Source organism: Passer montanus, unplaced genomic scaffold (genome assembly GCF_014805655.1).
Source record: "Passer montanus isolate IOZ18808 unplaced genomic scaffold, ASM1480565v1 scaffold177, whole genome shotgun sequence".
Classification (NCBI taxonomy): Eukaryota; Metazoa; Chordata; class Aves; order Passeriformes; family Passeridae; genus Passer; species Passer montanus.
The window spans coordinates 3,958-20,837 of NW_024365048.1; the positions used below are offsets into that span (position 1 = coordinate 3,958).

General features: G+C 48.1%; 3 protein-coding genes across 7 annotated transcripts in view; 2 read left to right on the forward strand and 1 right to left on the reverse strand.

Moving 5' to 3' along the window:
* Window positions 1-1,113: 1,113 nt before the first annotated feature.
* On the reverse strand, window positions 1,114-12,627 carry LOC120500130 (guanylyl cyclase-activating protein 1-like). Its single transcript, XM_039704587.1, has 5 exons — window positions 12,607-12,627; window positions 10,352-10,809; window positions 4,288-4,437; window positions 2,551-2,641; window positions 1,114-1,571 (listed from the first exon to the last, which is right to left on the reverse strand). The coding sequence occupies exons 2-5, from the start codon at window positions 10,547-10,549 to the stop codon at window positions 1,444-1,446; spliced, it is 567 nt and encodes a 188-aa protein (XP_039560521.1). The 5' UTR covers window positions 10,550-10,809; window positions 12,607-12,627; the 3' UTR covers window positions 1,114-1,443.
* LOC120500129 (acrosin-like) lies at window positions 6,286-8,387 on the forward strand. The gene is made up of 4 exons (XM_039704586.1): window positions 6,286-6,488; window positions 6,658-6,917; window positions 7,299-7,444; window positions 7,824-8,387. Exons 1-4 carry the CDS (start codon window positions 6,310-6,312, stop codon window positions 8,211-8,213), a joined length of 975 nt encoding a protein of 324 aa, XP_039560520.1. The 5' UTR covers window positions 6,286-6,309; the 3' UTR covers window positions 8,214-8,387.
* Window positions 12,628-12,833: 206 nt separating the features above from the next.
* Window positions 12,834-16,880, forward strand: part of GOLGB1 (golgin B1) — a 39,569-nt gene continuing 35,522 nt past the window's right edge. For 2 of the 5 annotated variants that reach the window (XM_039704557.1, XM_039704562.1), the window contains exons 1-2: window positions 12,834-12,971; window positions 15,959-16,091. The gene's annotated coding sequence lies outside the window, so the exon portion shown is untranslated. Of the gene's footprint in view, window positions 12,972-14,455; window positions 14,609-15,161; window positions 15,322-15,958; window positions 16,092-16,880 lie in introns of all 5 variants that reach the window. The other 3 variants (XM_039704560.1, XM_039704559.1, XM_039704558.1) reach the window with 3 other exon arrangements.

Genomic DNA, 16,880 nt, shown 5'->3' on the forward strand with positions numbered 1-16,880 from the left:
CTTCCATCAGCTTCTCGAACAAAAAGCCATTCTTGTAGCCTCCCTGCTACCAAGACCTTGCCGTGCAAACCAATACACATATGAACATCACAGAAGCCTAAATATAAGCCAGAATAAGTCCAATCTAAAGTTTTGTTACAGGTCTGCACATTCTTCCTCCTGCACAGGAAAAACATGCCAACTATGGCATAGGCACTCTGTTGAATATTTCCTGCATTCTTCTTTCCTTCTGGTTCTCTTCCCAGATTCAAAGGAGCTTCTGATCATGACCTTATCTAATGAACAGTGAGCAAGATACAGTTTGCTGAGCTTCTATCCATGCTGAATCACTCTTCCCATTGTGTATAAAATCAGAATCATTTATGGCAGCACTGATCTAGAGCATCAGCTTCACTCCAGCCTTCACATTAATTGCACAATTCACAAGTCACCTTGGTGAGTTGTTTCTTTCAATTAGATTGTCTCCTCAAGAACAAGAAGGAAGACCAATAAAGGATGTGTGAGGCAATAATATTGGGATCACCTTCAAATATTTCATTTATAGAGTCACAGAATGCTTTGGGTAGGAAGGGACTTCAAAGATCATCTTGCTTCAGCCCCATGCCATGGGGCTGGATCAGGTTACTCCAAGCCTTGTTTAGTGTGGCCTTGCATATTCCCAGTGACTCAATTGTATGAGAGAAGAATAAGTAGGACCATGAGTATATAAAAGATTTGATCTCTCAAGTAATTCTTCTACTTTGGGAAACTGAGTAGCATATTTTCACTGGTTACAGAAGCTGTTCCAAACTGTTGACTTGTTTGCTAGAGTTCTTTGATCACAGAAAGCTCGAACGGCTGCAGGACAGATTTGTCATTGTCAGACTGGTTTTTCTTTCAGTTCTTGTGGTCTTACAAAAGCTGCTTCTGTAGAGACTACCAAATCAAAACACATGTGGTATGGACCATGCTGGTAAATCATACTGGTGTTTATGAACCAATACGATGACAAGAACAGTACAAGTTACATTCTTTTGTTCGTTCCCTACACTAATAACAGCTTGAAATTCTTCTTTTCTATGTCAGAATATTTCCTTCCACACTCCACCACCCAGTTCTGCTAGTGCTCTTCACAAACTTGGTGTTACTTTTAGTCCATTTCAAACTGATAATCTGGGACACAGAATAAAAAGCAAATTGTATCCTGAAATTTGGCCTTTAAATTTTAGAAAGACAAGTCAAATACTGCTGCCCAGATTCAGTTTTTCTGAGGCTGAATTGCCTTTATGTGGCTAAGCTTCAGTATTTGTACAGGAACGTGCACTCAGATACACAAATATAGCAGTGTCTTTCTGTTCCTACTTCCATATTCAAGTTTATGGAAATTTTGTTTTGAAAAATGCTGTCTCTCCTTCCTTGTGACACCCTTCTGTCTATTGGCACAGCATTTTCTCCCAGCTTGATTTATACGCTATGCCGACGGTTGTTTATCATGGCCACAATGTGTGACAGGTCCAAACTTTTCATCATAACCTCCATGAACTCCTCATCTTTCCTTGCTCCCTCCACAAATTCATCCAGAGAAAGTTCACCTGTGTCAGACACAAATAAAGGGCATCAGAATCCACATCTGACAGGAAAAGGAGTACAATAATCTAACTTTAGAGACCACTTACTATATAGGCACTGTTCTAAAGCACTGTCCTAAAGACCTCAGAGAGTCTTCTTAAGCTTTTATGAAACATCCCCAGTATCCAGACAACGCCTGCTTCCTTATTTTCCCCCATACAAGAGAAGAGGTACGTAAGAAAGAACAATAGAAGTGGGTAGCTAAGGAGTGGGATCATAGCATTCTTTTTGGCTCAACCTGTCATAATACTAACCTGCTCTATACTTGCTGGTTTCCAAGGATAAAGGGACTGACAGAAGGAGGCTGTGACATAGAATCAAATTGTTTTTATGTCCTAGGCCAAAAAGCCCTTGTAAGGGAGGCAGCTCAGCAGAGTTATTCTGGAATGACTAAAGAGCCTGTCAGGAATTAATGAACACCTGAAGTAGCAAGGAAAGAGATACCTCTCAGGGACATACAGGGACCACAGTGACACTTGACCAACTTTTGACTGAGCACTTTATGTTCTTGCTGTACTGCCCACAGCAGACACAGTGAAGAAACTCTGAACTTCAACATTAAATTGCAGTTCTTCCTTTCCATACTGAAGTACTTAGGAGCAGCTGGGGCCATTTGATAATATTTCCCACTTCTAACTGACATGAGCTACACAGCAACACACAAAAAGGAAAACAAAACACCACTCCAAAACCCCACTACGAAACTCATGCGGACAGAACAAAGCTGAGACCAGTACAGGGAACAAATCCTGTCACACTGATTATGTGTAATGCCAGAAGAAAAATCCTTTTTGGTCCATGGAGAACACATTACTGGCTGAGAATGCAAATAGAAATAAAATATGAAGTGAAGAGGCCTAAAGTTCAACCGAGAAAGGAAACATTTGATGTTACTCTGTAGAAGAGACTGTCTGAGCTGGATGACAAAGGCAGGAACCTTACCGTCGCCATTCACATCAATCCTGTCGAAGACTCGGTTGGTGAACTCTTCTGCACTAGTTTCATGGTCACCACCATTAATAGCTCGAATAGCCTAAAATAAAAGAGGAAGAGTAAGCAGCTGCTGACAACTCCCAGACTGATTCCACATGTCAGTAGAATAAGACACTCATGCCTGGTACCTTCCCCACACAAATGAACCAGTACCACAGGAAAACAAAGCACAAATCATCAGGCCTTATGGATGGCACTGAAGGGTGCAAAGGGAGCATGGCTCTGGAGCACAGAATGAGCAGCAAAACCCAGAGGATTGGCCTAATTCTGCTTAGGTACAGTTTAGGTGCTGTAGAAATGGTAGAATCAGAATCCACCTAATTGGTCCACTTTGTCCCACTTTGTGACCCTATGGTACACCAAGCCTCAGAAACACTGTCAAACACCTTCCACAATTGACATTATGAAATTCCTTTGTTATATGCTGTGGTAATTTATTTCTATTCTTACTTTCACAATTTTAATTTACATACTTCTTCCTGTGTGTTTGGCTTTTCCCTAAAGCTCACTGGAAATTCATTTTCATCTTGAGAAACTTTAAGCCTTATCCACTTCTGTTTGCTATAATTCTTCTTATTCATAACTACATAGTACAGAGTTCTCTTTTCTTCCAATGCTAATTATTTCCTTTGTTTAAGGATGTCCATGAAATATGTGATTTCAGAGCCTTTATACTGAATCTAAGACTATTCATTTTCTAGTTTTTCCCCTTTGATATTTGGTTATTTTATTAATTCTTTTTCAAATGCTATTTTACTGAAACTTATATCATTTCAGCAATTTCTTAAGGTTACCAAAAAAGACACTGAACTACATCCAAAAAAGACAAAGGACAATAAATTTCTTGCCACCAGTTGTTGCCCACAGGATTTGTTTCTCAAGAGCTCTGTGTTAACTATTGCTATCTGTTGCTTCACTGTAATGTTTGAGTATTTCTATTTAAAGCTACTAGTAGGAGGCTTTATGTTACTACAGGTATTGATCAGGTCTTTTTGATACCCAGCTCTAAAATTCTTATACAGATGAGAATGCATTATTAACATCTTATTAGTGCTTTATCAAATCAATTTTATGACATTTCATATTCAGAAATGCTATTTATTGAGGGTCATTGAACATTTCCTGCAATTACCTTGGTAATTTCCCATTATCTGCAAAATAATCTGAATTTGCAGCACAATTAATTCTGAGATATTTATAGTGATCTTTATGCCCATAACCCAACCCCATTCACAACAGCTATTTGCATACAATCCTTTCAAGTCTAAATCCTTTTTCTTCAGGGTATTCGTCAGAGTGAGAAATGTTTTATTATGTTAATATTTAGAAGCTGATTCTAAAAAGCAATCTGGGTGTGGCTCTCCAACTTCTCATGGGGAAAAGGACATATGAAGGACACACTGTAGAGATAGCAACTGAGAGTCACAGGGCCGGAAACCTTGGAAAGTGCAATTTAGGTCACAGGCAGCTAAAACAATTTTATGGTTAGCTATGCTGTAACATAAGATGTGGTGATAAAGAGTCTAAGTCTGCTTATTGCATTATACGGTGGTGAGGAATTCTGCTTAGAGAAGGAATGCTTTTACGGGTCTCATCCATGATCATCCATATGGGAAACAGCAAAGGTCTTACTTGTGTGATTTGTCTTTAAGGAAAGAGGCAAGAACATGACCCCTGGAGATTTACCTTGATGATGTTGAGCAGTTCATGTCGATCAATGCAGCCATTGCCATCTACATCATAGAGCTTGAAATACCACCGCAATTTCTGCTCCATCTTCCCTCGGAGAACGAGGCTGAGGGCAGCCACGTATTCCATGAAATCAATATATCCATCCTGTCAGAAAAAAAAAAAAACAACAAATTGTGACAAGAGTAAATTGAGGGAGATAATGCACTGGAGTTGTTTCACCTTATTGCTCTTTAGATTCACAGCTGAAAGAGAAAGGCCAACAAGTAGCACAGAGACTTTGACTTAGGAAAAATCTTTAGTGAACAGACACATGTTATTTCTCTAGCCACCAAATACCTGGGTTCCTAAAGTTATGATCTAGTACACAGAGCCTCCCCTCTGCTCACCACCTGCATCGAGGGAACCTGGTTGTCAGCATGAACAAAGCCCCCTCGGTACACCAAAGCTGACTGCCTTTGGGCTGCTGGGAGAGAACACTGAGCCCAGCCCATGGGCTGCAGGTTTCCTGCACTAGTCTACTCTGCCTTTGTGGGAAACTGCTATTCCACTAAGCCATAGATCTCTTTTCCATTCTGTGGAAAATAATGTGACTGGGAATATTTTGTAAAATACATAGAGTGTGATTTGATCACTGAAAAAAATGTTCAGTATTTAGGTTTTTAATATTTCATTTCTTGACTCTACAAAGAAAGTCAAAAAAGCTCTTGTTTCATCTGCAAGAAAAATGTCAGTTAGTAAAGGTTCATCAGCCCTAGATTTAAAGCCGACTAAAATGTGCAGCTGTTAAAAACAAACTACAAATAAAATACATATCTAGGTCAAAGATTCTGAATAACAATAATTCTTCAAGAAATAACAGAAAAAAAATGACATTTTCAATTATTAACGTATTTAATCAAAGTCAGATGCCTTTCTGAAATGGATGCAAATAAACATATATAAAAGGTGAATGCAGGTGAACTAGCAGACCACTGCTGTTTTGCAGCAAGGATCACCATGTTTAAAATACTCATTCAGGGTGGGAAGAAGGGTTGACAGGCTGAGAGAGTTATGGCAGGTCAGCCTGGAGAACAGAAGGTACCAGGGACACTTTGGTGCCTCTTCCAGTACTTAAAGGGGGCTTAGAAAAAGGCTGGAGGGGTACTTCGGACAAGATCGTGTGGTGATAGGACACAAGAAAAATGGCCTTAAGCTGAAGGTGGGCAGATCAGATTTAGATTCCTTTAGGAAGGAATTTCTGACTGTGAGTACGGGCAGGCCCTGGCACAGGGTGCCCAGAGCAGCTGGGGCTGGCCCTGGGGCTGAAATCCTGGCAGTGCCCAAGGTCAGGCTGGACAGGGCTTGGAGCAACCTGGGACAGTGGAAGGTGTCCCTGTCCATGGCAGGGATGGCACTGGGTGGTCACTAAAGTCCCTTCCACCCAGACCATTCCATGTCTCTATGACTCTGTGCTGCCCCTCCCTTCCCTGCCCAGCACTCAGAACCAGCCCCTCTGTGACAGCGGCCCTGGCCCGGGCACTGTGAGCACCACGAAGGCTGTGGGTGCTGTGGCGGTGGCCGCACTGGAGCTGACACCTCTGTTCTGGCTCTGCCACCTGTGCTGGCACGGATGGCTCTTCTGTGGCTGCTCATCCTGCCAGCCCTGGCCGGGCCCGTGTGGGGCAGCTGGGACACCTGCAGGTCAGTGGTCCCACTTAGCGAGTTCCCTGTAGGGGCCCCACATGTTCCTCACACCCACACCACAGTGTTCCAGCCTCAGTCCCTGGAGGAGAAGCCTTAGTCCCTGGCCCAGCCAGTGCCCAGCTACTGGCACAACCTGTCTGCAGGGCTGCAGTAGCATGAGGTTACAGATGTGCCCCTCGGGGGTCCTAAGTTTTCCTGCCATTCAACACTGGGCAGAAAGGGATGACAGGGGACTTTCAGCCTGAGTAGCAGCAGCCACCAAGAAGAACAGTGATGGCTTTGTGTTACAGACGGATTTGCAGGCTCCGGCCCACGGCTTCTGACCACAGCTCCATGGCTTCTGCTGCTGACACATCCCGTGTTGTGGATGGCAGCAGTGTCCAGCCAGGGGCCTGGCCCGGCATCGTCAGCATCCAGGCCACCTGGGAGAACGGCACGTGGCACATGTGCTCAGGTGTCCTCCTCAGCTCCCAGTGGGTGCTCACGGTGGCACACTGCTTCGCCAGGGCCGGGTAAGAGACAGCAGGGACAGAGATGTCCCCAGAGCACGGGCAGGTGCCCAGCTCACAGCACCACGGGCCGCTTCCCTGCCCACCTGGGCAAGCAGAAGGCCGGGAAATGCTGGGCTGCTGCAGCCCCTGGCTCTGCTCCCTGTCAGCCCTCTGTCCATCTGCTCCCCAGGGGCATCTCCACGTGGGAGGTGGTGATGGGGGCCTCAGACCTGAGACAGCCAGGCCCCAAGGCTGCAGTGAGACGCATCCAGAGGCTCCTGGTGCACCAGCACTACGTGCCTGCCACGGCCAGGAACGACATTGCCCTGGTGGAGCTGGACCAGCCCGTGGAGTGCAGCGACTACATCCAGCTGGGCTGCGTGCCCGACGCCTCGCTCAGGGTCTCGGAGCTGAAATCCTGCTACATCGCCGGCTGGAACTTTGCCAGAGGTGAGTTCCCAGCAGGATGTGTGCTCCGAGGGCGAGCCCCGGGGACACGGGCCGGGCACAGACAGAGTCCGGGCGCGGGGCGGCAGCGGGGCCGGGCTCGGAGCAGCCCGGGCTGGGCAAGGGCTCCATTCCCGGGCAGGGCATGGTGCTGCAGCGGGATGAGCTGTGGGCTCCCTGCTCACCCAAACAATTCCTGCTGGCCCTGGGAAGCCTCAGCAGGGACGGGTCTGGCCCCTTCCCCAGGCCAGCAGCAGGGACACAGCGGGACAGCATCGCTCCATGGGGAAGGGGCAGAACCAGGCCCAGGAAGGGGGTTCACCCCAGGCAGGGGAAGGGATGGGTACCGACATTCTCGGGGCTCATTTCCCTCTATGCCCACAGCTCAGGGATCAGGCATGGTGCTGCGGGAGTCCAAGGTCCACCTCATGGACACGGAGCTCTGCAACAGCAGCCGGTGGTACGCGGGAGCCATCCACCCCCGCAACCTGTGTGCTGGGTACCCACACGGCGGCATTGACACCTGCCAGGTATGAGCGTGTGATAAGTCCCTGAGCCCCTGGCAGCACAGGGACCCCCTCACCCTCCACTCACATCGCAGCCTGTCCCCTGTCCACCCCTTCCCTCCCCACATGCGGGTCCCCGTCCGATGTCCCCTTGTCCCCAAGGCCTGTTCCTGCCCACAAAGACCATCCAGAGGCCCCAGCAGACCCAAAGTGTGGATGTGACCCTGGAACATCCATCCTCCGCACATCTGGGACCCACGTGCAGAGATGGGAGAGCCCCCGACCTGTGCTGGGAATGTGGACCTGGCAGGGATTGGGAGACAGGAGCCAGCCCCGGGACTGGGGGAGAGGAGCCATTCTCGGGGCTGGCAGCACAGTCCCTGAGCCATCTCTTCTGGCACAGGGGGACAGCGGGGGTCCCCTCGTCTGCAAGGACAATGACGCTGACTACTACTGGCTGGTGGGATTGAACAGCTGGGGAAGAGGCTGTGACAGAGCCAGGCACCCCGGGATCTACACCTCCACTCAGCACTTCTACAACTGGATCCTACTCCAGACGGGCCTGAGCCCAGCAGAAAGAGCTGGTCCAGCACCAGAGCCAGTTGTCACCTCGACCCCTGAGCAGCCTCTGAAACCAGAGGAACACACCAACTTGACCCCTGAGTACAGCCGGAGACCAGCAGTGACATCCTCGGGCTCGTCACTGCCCATGGCATTCCCACACCAGTTCCTGGTGCAATTTTGGAATCTGCTGCAGGAATTCCTGCAGTTTCAGAAGGACAAAAAAGCCTGAGCAGCAGCAGGATGAGCAGGCTCCAGGGCTACAGTGGATCACGGCAGTTCCTGCTGGGCCAAAGGTAGCCTTGGGGCCAGAGGCTTCTCTGTCCTGCCCACGCTGCTGCGCTGCAGCCACAGCGATGCTGACGTGACTGAGGCGTTGAAGTAAAGTTTCTGTGTTCACCATTAACTGTGTTTTCAGCCCTGCTCAGTGCACTGGCAGGCCCACAGAGTCCCTGCTGTGTCCATCTGCTGTGTTCACATTCATTCTTCAGCCTGGAGAGGGCTCCGGGGAAACCTCAGTGCCCCTTGCCGTGCCTGAAGCAGGTTATAATAGTGGGGGAGAGCGGCTTTTTGCATGGGCAGGCCATGACAGGATAAGGAGGAATGGATTAAATCTAGAGGAGGGGAGATTGGGATGGTGGTGGGAAGGAGTTTTTACTCAGGGAGTGATGAGGCCCTGGCCTATGAAGTGTCCAAGGCCAGGTTGGACAGGGCTTGGAGCAACCTGGGATAATGGCAGGTGTCCCTGCCCATGGGAGGCGGTAGAATGAGATGACCCTTACGGTCCCTTCCAACACAAACCTTTCTATAATGCTATAATTGCAATTTATAAAAGAAGAATAATGAAAATTTATCCTCTTTGTTATCATCAAAGTCTTCAAAATATGAAGGTCCAGAGGGCAGGAGACTCCATCCATCATATCTGTATTACGACAGGGTGGATTTTCCTCTGAGTGCTCTTGCTCCTTGCCCTTGTTCATGAAAGGATCTTAGATTAAGTGACTAACTGTTAACAGACTAAGATTTACTGATGTAGGTCTATTGCCACTAGTTGCACATTTTTACCTGAGATCACTATCACTTTATTTAGACAATAGCTTTTCTGACCAAATTTGAATTTGAGAACCTTCTTATAACATTGTTTCCTGCATAACACAGGGCTCACAGGAGAACTCTGGAATGCACAACATCCTTGAATAAATTTTAAATTCCTTGAACATCCCAAGAAGGAAGAGAGGTGAAGTGAAAGAAAGACTTGTGCAAAAGCTGTAAAGGTTTTGCTTTACCTTATGAAACTGTTTCTCATCACTATTATCATCCTGGGCACAGAGGACTTTGGAATGAGAAAAGATATTCTCTGAGGTCTACAGCTATTTACAGTCATTACATCCAACACAAGACCTCAGGTACCCTAATGGAGCCTGTCTGCTGCTCTGCTTAAGAATTTTATAATATTCCTAAGCATTCCTTAACTCCTTATGCTGTCTCACATGTCCAAAATAACATTCTTTGTTGGTCCCTAAGCTTTCCTTCTTCAAAACTAACTCTGTGATTTCCCACCTGGTTGTCATGTCTCTGTGACTGGATCCTCCTTGACTCCATTTGAGAACCTTGGAGCAGAGAGTAAAGCTGAATTTTCCCAGGATGCTATAAATCCAGATTTCTTTGTCATTAAGAATACAGGCCTGCAAGCATACGCTGAAATACATATGGATAAAAAGCAGGCAAAAGTGAGGGCCATTGCATGCTTAAAGGAATTATGGGGGCTACTGTTTTCTACCAGCAGTCACCCATCACAGTGAGGAACACTGCCCACCCCCTCACTCCAGATTCATGCCGCACCTACTAGAACCAAGGAGAGCCACAGAACTTGTCTGCTCATGCAGTGTTAATTTCAGCTGCCAAATACCTGGAAATTACTCCTCTGTGAATGCTATAATGATTTCTATTGTGTCTGATTCCTGTGGTCTCCACGATCTCATACAGCTATATTTTTGAATAATAAGAACATGCAAGAAGAATTATTAAATTAGCATTTTGCTAGTTAAACAAGGCCAAGTCAAATAATTGGCAATAAGGAATTTTCAAAATTCAAATATGAACTTGCTCAAGGTAGTTAGATAATCAGGTGTACTTATGTTTATGTAATCTATGTTATTACCTGTACACATTCATTTGCTCCTTACATTTAGCTACTTTGCATAAGCATCCCTAGGCAGCTTTCCCCACCAGTGTTTGCAAAAGAAAATGTTTGCAAGAGAATATTTGTATTCTTTATGTTTGCAAGAGAAAGACAAAGACTCTGAAAGTGCAGGAGTTGGATCACTTCTAAGCAGCACAAGACAGTTAATTCCTTGCCAGAGAACTCACCTTGTTCATATCAAATGTGCGGAACATCTGCTCAATGTACTTATTGGCCTCTGGATCCAGCCCTCGAAGCCCAAAGAACTGCTTAAATTCATGCTCTGTCAGCTGTCCAGAAGGACACTCCGTCATGAATTTCTTGTACCAGTGGTGGATCTCAACAGCTTGTAGATCATCCACGGTGGAGCTGCTGTTGTTTCCCATATGTATCTGTGGTCACAAGGATGATGCTACAGGAATGATCCTCTTCCTCCTGTGGCTCTCACAGCACTGCCCGTTTGCTCCTGTCCATGCTCAACACCAATGTCAGTTACGTGAGGGATCTAACCTTCCGCAAGCCAATTATAAATGTTAATCTTCTTAGAGGCTGATCCACAAACCAGAAAGTTTCAATGATACAAACAGTCTTCTTAGAATGGAAAGGAGATGCAAGATAATCTAGCAAATCTCTGCTATTTTAGGAGCTAAAGCAGAAAGGGTGAGAAGGTTAATCAGACACTGGCATTGGGAGCTATATTGGTTTGGTATCCTATTTTTAATGTTGATATAATTATATGTGAAGATAAGAGGAAATGCCCACAAGATGTGGGCTGTGAGGTTAAGTAAAGATCTGCTCCTCTAAGTGGATTTGAGAGTCTGTTTTCTCAAATAGACATGTTGAATAACAGAGTGTGTAGGACCAGAAAGTGTTGCAGAAGTGGCCCAGTACAAGAGTGAGGTTATATGGGGAAAAGCACACATAAGGAGCACAGAGGAACAATGCAGGGGAACACAAATAATCCCCTGGTTTGGCAAATCCAAGAACCATCACAGAAATGCAGTCAACCCATGAAAGGCTCAACTGCACAAAGGGGAAGGAGCAGAGAGACAACCACAGGCTGGGCAACAAAAATTACCCAGTAAGAGAAATAAAGGCCCTGTCCCAGCTCCTTCCAAATCTGTCGCAGGGGACCCACCAGTCTCATGGGCCTAGAGGTGGCACCCATCATGATGAGTCAGTAGGAGAGGTTGCAGAGGACTCTACAAACTGTGTACTGCCTAGGGACATGGAAAACACTGTGTGGTCCAGGGCAAGAGCATTTGGGGACAAGACTCACAACAGGATGTTTAGGAGGGGAAAAGAAGGTGGGGAAAGGGATGGGTCTAGATGGCATGGGAATGAACAAGCATGAGAAAATGGAGGCAAGGGGAACAGAAGGGGCTGGTTGCATGTAGAATGGTGCTAATCGGTATGAATGTGTATCCATGCCTTGGGCCTGGTCATCACAGTCTTTCTTGTCTTCTAACACTCCTACCTCCTTTTTTTTTTTTCTGGCTGCACAGTGCTGTGCTCTGGGCATGTATATGCATGGGGCTTTAAGTGCCCACAACTGGATTGAGTGAGCTCATGTCAATCTATGATCACTAGTAAATGTCAAGCCAGACTAGTCAGCAAATAGGCCAAATAGCTCATGAAACAGGTTTGTGTGTCACTCTTAGTGAGACCACTGGAGTAGCTGACTATTAGACTGAGGGTGTAGGGTTGAGGGTGACCCACCTGTCTGTGTTTCTCTGCATCCTGAGCACCCCATCACATGCATTCAAGGGGCACCCAGTGTATGTGTCCGTTTGCAGGTTGTTGTGTGCAATGGAATCTGTACTAGTGGCTGTGGCAGGGTTGTGCACCTCGCAGGCTCCAGCATGTACAGGTGCCAGCAGCTGGGGAGACCAGGCGTCGAGAGGCAGCTGCTGGGTAGGCTGGATGTCTAAGCACACACTCTCTCTGTGCTTGCTATTGATGGACCTTCAGAATCACAGAATAGTTTTGGTTGAAGAGTCCTTAAAAATCATCTAATTACAGCCCTTGCCGTGGGCAGAAGCACCTCTGCTCCCCTGGAGACGGGCTGGCAGAGCTGGGGTGTTCAGCCTGGAGAACAGAAGGCTCCGGAGAGACCTTATTGCAGACTATCAGCATATAAAAATATTTTTATGTCAAGAGCTGTAGTACCAGAGCAAGGGACAACAGTGCCCATTTGCACGAGCGCAGCGTTGGCTTGGACATCTCCGGAAGCTCTCAAGGCCGGGTTGAACGGAGCTGGGAGCAGCCCGGCCTGGTGGAAGGTGCCTATGGCAGGGGGGTGGGACTGGATCATCCTTAAAGGGACGTTCCGACCGAACCACCGGACAACACCGCCTCCGGCGCTGCCCGCCCCGGAACGAGCCCCGCCCCTGCGGCCCCGCCCCTGCGGCCCCGCCCCCGCGGCCCCGCCCCCGTCGCCCACCGGCCAATGCGAGCCTCCGTTTCACCAACACCGCCTGTCCGGCCCGGAACGCCGCAGTGATTGGTCCTGCCTTGTTATTGGGCGGGAACCCACAGCGTCCTCGGGATTGGTCACTTTGTGCCATGTTGCAGGACAACCATGGCGCCGAGGCAGCTGCTCCGTGGGATTGCCTGGCCGTCACGTCTATCTTTCATCCACCGCAGTTGATTGGTACCTCTGCGCCGGGGGCGGGGCCCTGCCGGAGGCGGAAGTGGCGGCGGCGCGTTCCGGTGCTGAGGTGGCGCGGCAGAGCGGTTCGGCGGCAGCGGGAGCTCCTCGGCGGGTTAGAGCCGCCCCTCGGTGCTGACCCCCCCGCCGTGCTGCAGGTCAGTGCTTCCCCCCGCCCTGGGTGCTCTCCGCCTGCCCTGTGCGCACCGCGGGCTCTGCCGCCCGGCCCTCGGCGGCAGTCGCTGGTCCGACTCCTGTCGTGGCCATGCGGGGCCGGAACGCGTTGGCAGCTCCCCTGGGCCCGGGCCGTAAGGGGCGGTGGGCCGGGGCAGGCCTCTCGCTCTGGGCTTTGCGTCCCGACCCAGTCCCCCACCCGCTGGTGGGACGCTGCCGGCTGTGCCCCCAGGTACCGGGAGCGCAGCCCCACGCGGGGAGGTTCGCACTCCGCGGGGCCCGCCGCAGGCCTGCGGTCCGGTAAATCTGCGGGGCTGCTGGGGCCCGTCGGCGCTGCCCGCCATCGCCGTGGCGGCAGGAGCCGCCGCTCCGGGAGCCTGCAGGGCGCTCTAGTGCTTCCCGTCCCTCCCGGCTTTCCTTGGAACCCCCTCCGCGCAGCGTGAGAAGTTTGGCTCAGGGCTTGTGAACAGCAGCAGTGCTTTTAATACGTGTTTGATTTTAAACGAAGGGAAGTGCAAGGAACTAACTTCATTTGTGTATAATAAACTTATAGTATAATAAATTAGGGAAGAACATTGTCAAGTCTTTCTTTGCTGTGGCTGATACCTAAGGATAGAAATGCGCTGCTTACTGCAGGCTGTGCAGACTAGCAGTGGGCTTCGACTGTTTGCGTCAGGGATGTGTATTTCAGAGAAAAGGAGCCTACTCCAGATCACTGCTGATCTGTAGTTCCAAAGTCTCCCCAGCAAAAGTTCATTAGGCACAGGAATGCTGAGCAAAAGTAGACAATGTAAAGGATCCTGGCACATCCTGAGCACTGCGAGGGTCCTTGTGTCCTGCTGTTCATTATAGAGGTGGGAATCCATATGTCAGTGTGAGCCTGGGAGAGCACCAGTCTTGTCTCTGAGAGCACTGTTTGCTTTATTGGGGTGAGGCAGTTGAACACCGAATAACCTCTGTCCTTTCATGTTTGGCATTGTATAACACCAGGATATTCTTGCCACAAGTCCTTGAGGCTAATGCACAGGACAGCCACTGCGTTCTGTGCAGGCTGTTGGCTTTGGGACAATTTAAAAGCCATGTTATGCTTGTTCCTGGTTTTGTTCTCAGGGAGGGCTCAGAGAAGGCAGAGCCAGGCTCTTTACCGTGGTGTCTGGTGAAAGGATGAGAGGTTGCGAGCATGAACGTGACACACAGCTGATTACCTTGATCATCAGAAAATACTTATTCACTCTGTGGCTTACTGAGAACTGGCACAGGTTGTCCCGGGAGGTTGTGAAGCCTCTATCCTTGGAGATATTCAGGAGCTACCTGCACAGCTTCTGTTTGAGCAGGGAGCTTAGACCAGATGACCCCCTAACTTCAGCCAGTCTGTGGTTCTTTGATAAGATTCTCCTCGAGCCTTTTATTTATTCATTTGTGTTTATTTATTATTTATGTTGTCCTCAACTGAATTTTTTCCAACAAGTTCCCACCTCTTGTTCTGTGGTGCCCGGAAGAGGACACGTTACTCCAGACTTGGCCTCCCCAGTGCCTGGTAGAGAGGAAGGATCACCTTCCTCCTGCTGCAGCCCAGGATGCTGCTGCTGGCCTCTGTCACAAGGGTGCATCGATGGCCTAGGTCAGTTGTCTACCGCAATCCCCAGCGTCTCTCTACAGTGCTGCTTTCAGAGATGTGATCTGAGGGATGCTGTCTAGAGCAGTGACCCACCTAGGCCCGTGTTTTCCCTGTTTCTTCTACACAGACAGCAAACCTGTTGCTGTTTACAGAATTGTAGAATCACTGTTTGTTTCCCATTCACATCATTTGCCATATTTGGCTGACCTGAGAATATAAATTAAAAATTAATTCAAAAGACATGAATCTCTAAGACTGCCTTTCAGGTTGTTAATGTTCACATCCGTGCAAATAGGTGCAGATGGTTCCTCTGTTTGCATTTTTAAGGAGGTCAACTGTGAGCCAAACCCAGCAGGGCTTACTAGCTTGAGGGCGGTGTCAGGTTAATGTGGCCAAGGTGGACAAAGGCCAAGCAATATTTTCTCAATTCAGGTATGCATGCCTGAAATTGTAGTGCCTGTAGCATGCAGTTATGTGCTGAGGCCCATGCCTAGATTCTGCTTCTTTTTCATATATCTAATACCACTTCTAATAATTCATCTATTGGTTCTCTCAGTCCCAGCCACATATTTTGGATTTCTGACTTTAGGAGGCTGTGGCCTAATGCTCAGTTGGAAGATCAGATCCATCCTCTTCAAGTGTTGGAGACAGTTAGAAAGAGGCGTTCTTGCATTTGGATGGCTCTTTTCTAAAATGCACCATTGCCAAGACAGCAGGTTTGGTTCCTCACTGGGGCATCGTGGGAGTGATAGTTTACAAAACTATAAATACTTTATTATTCTTATGATGGATTCCAGACATTCCAGCTCTCCACATGAGTATCTCATATTACCTCATTGGTGAGCAGTTGATGTTGTCAGAAGAAATCTCCCTAGCAGGAGGTGTAAAGCTGTACTGTTCTGGAATTCCATGCCTCACGTCTTGCCCAGGGCTGGCTGAGAAGCGAGCAAAGCACCAGGACTTGTTTCAGTGACTGCTGTGTTGTTGCAGTACATTAACAATCCTAGCATTTTGACTGTGCTTCTGGAGGAGTTGCATCCCTTTGAGCTCTTTGAAGGAGCCTGTGTGAGGCCTGGCCTCTTGCTGCATGTCTTTTTGCTACACTAGCTGCTGCTGGAGTGTTTTATTCCCTGGGCTGAAGAGACTAAGCCCATGCTATGCTGTGTGAGAAACCAGGGAATGTCTGCAAATGCATGTTCCCAAACAGAGCAGACTTGTCACTTTTCATGTGTATTGCCAGTGACTGACTAACAGTTCTGGAATGTACTGTGTAGGATGAAGGATGGGCTTATTTCTTTATTATTGGATAATTTATTTTTTGTTGTTCTTTTTTGCTTCTCTCTCCATCAAAAGTCTTGGTTCATGCAACCTGTGAGTACTCTAGAAATAATAAGGAATGGCAAGAAAGACCAGTGTGTGACTGCTCTACCTTGGAAACATCACTATTGAATCAGCAGACCCATGAGCTCCTTGGAGTACAAAGCAGGTTAGTAGTATTGATATGCTCTTTTCTGCTATTGATGCATGACAATGTGCATTGTCATGTTTTCTACTTCTACCAAATCGGGTGACTTCTACAGATGAATAATGCGCTGCTTCTTTCCAGTGTCAGTATTTTCACACATTTAAGTGGCAATCTAAGGCCAAAGATTTGCTTAGTAAGACAAGGGAGGTCACTTAACGAGTGGATCTGTGTAGCCAGCTTCAGGAACCTGCTTCTAGTGAGGCAGAGACATCATATTAAAAGATTCCATTTGATGGAGATAATTTTAATAATGTAAACTTGATCTTATAGCTAATGTGAGTTTGCCTAGTTTCAGTGTGCAATACTGGAGTATTGGCGTTTGACCAATATTACAGACGGGACTGCCTTGGTCTGTCTGGCCTCGGCTGCTGAACCAAATAGCGGCACCTGTGGTCCTTCCTCCCAAGAGGAAGGATCTGTGGGTGCAGCTGAGGCACGTGGAGACAAGTCCGGGCACGCCCCAAGCTCCAGAGCTTGCGGGCTGCAGCTTGCTGCTGAGGGGGTCACTCCTCAGGCCTTCCCTGAGCTGGAGAAACCTTTGAGGCGAGGTGAAGAAAGGAGCGGGTCCTGATGGAGAGTTTTTAATCCAGAGTTCTTATTTTGGTGGCATGACTTCTGAATCTTGCAATAACTCCACTGAACTCTCCTACCAGAACTCTCCAACAGAACCCCAACTGCGTGGTCTGCTTGTCCTTTTACCTGGGTAGAGGGGCAGGGGAGGGAACACAGGGACCACTAACCAGGCACAGG

What these genes read in the sequence shown, in the direction of transcription:
- LOC120500129 (XM_039704586.1), top strand. Translation starts at nt 6,310, where the DNA reads ATGGCTTCTGCTGCTGACACATCCCGTGTTGTGGATGGCAGCAGTGTC. An exon ending in CGGCTGGAACTTTGCCAGAG is followed by an intron (nt 6,918 to 7,298) that starts GTGAGTTCCCAG and finishes CTATGCCCACAG; the next exon opens with CTCAGGGATCAGGCATGGTG. An exon ending in GCGGCATTGACACCTGCCAG is followed by an intron (nt 7,445 to 7,823) that starts GTATGAGCGTGT and finishes CTTCTGGCACAG; the next exon opens with GGGGACAGCGGGGGTCCCCT.
- LOC120500130 (XM_039704587.1), bottom strand. Translation starts at nt 10,549, where the DNA reads ATGGGAAACAACAGCAGCTCCACCGTGGATGATCTACAAGCTGTTGAG. An exon ending in GCACATTTGATATGAACAAG is followed by an intron (nt 4,438 to 10,351) that starts GTGAGTTCTCTG and finishes TTTTTCTGACAG; the next exon opens with GATGGATATATTGATTTCAT. An exon ending in AACTGCTCAACATCATCAAG is followed by an intron (nt 2,642 to 4,287) that starts GTAAATCTCCAG and finishes CTTTTATTTTAG; the next exon opens with GCTATTCGAGCTATTAATGG.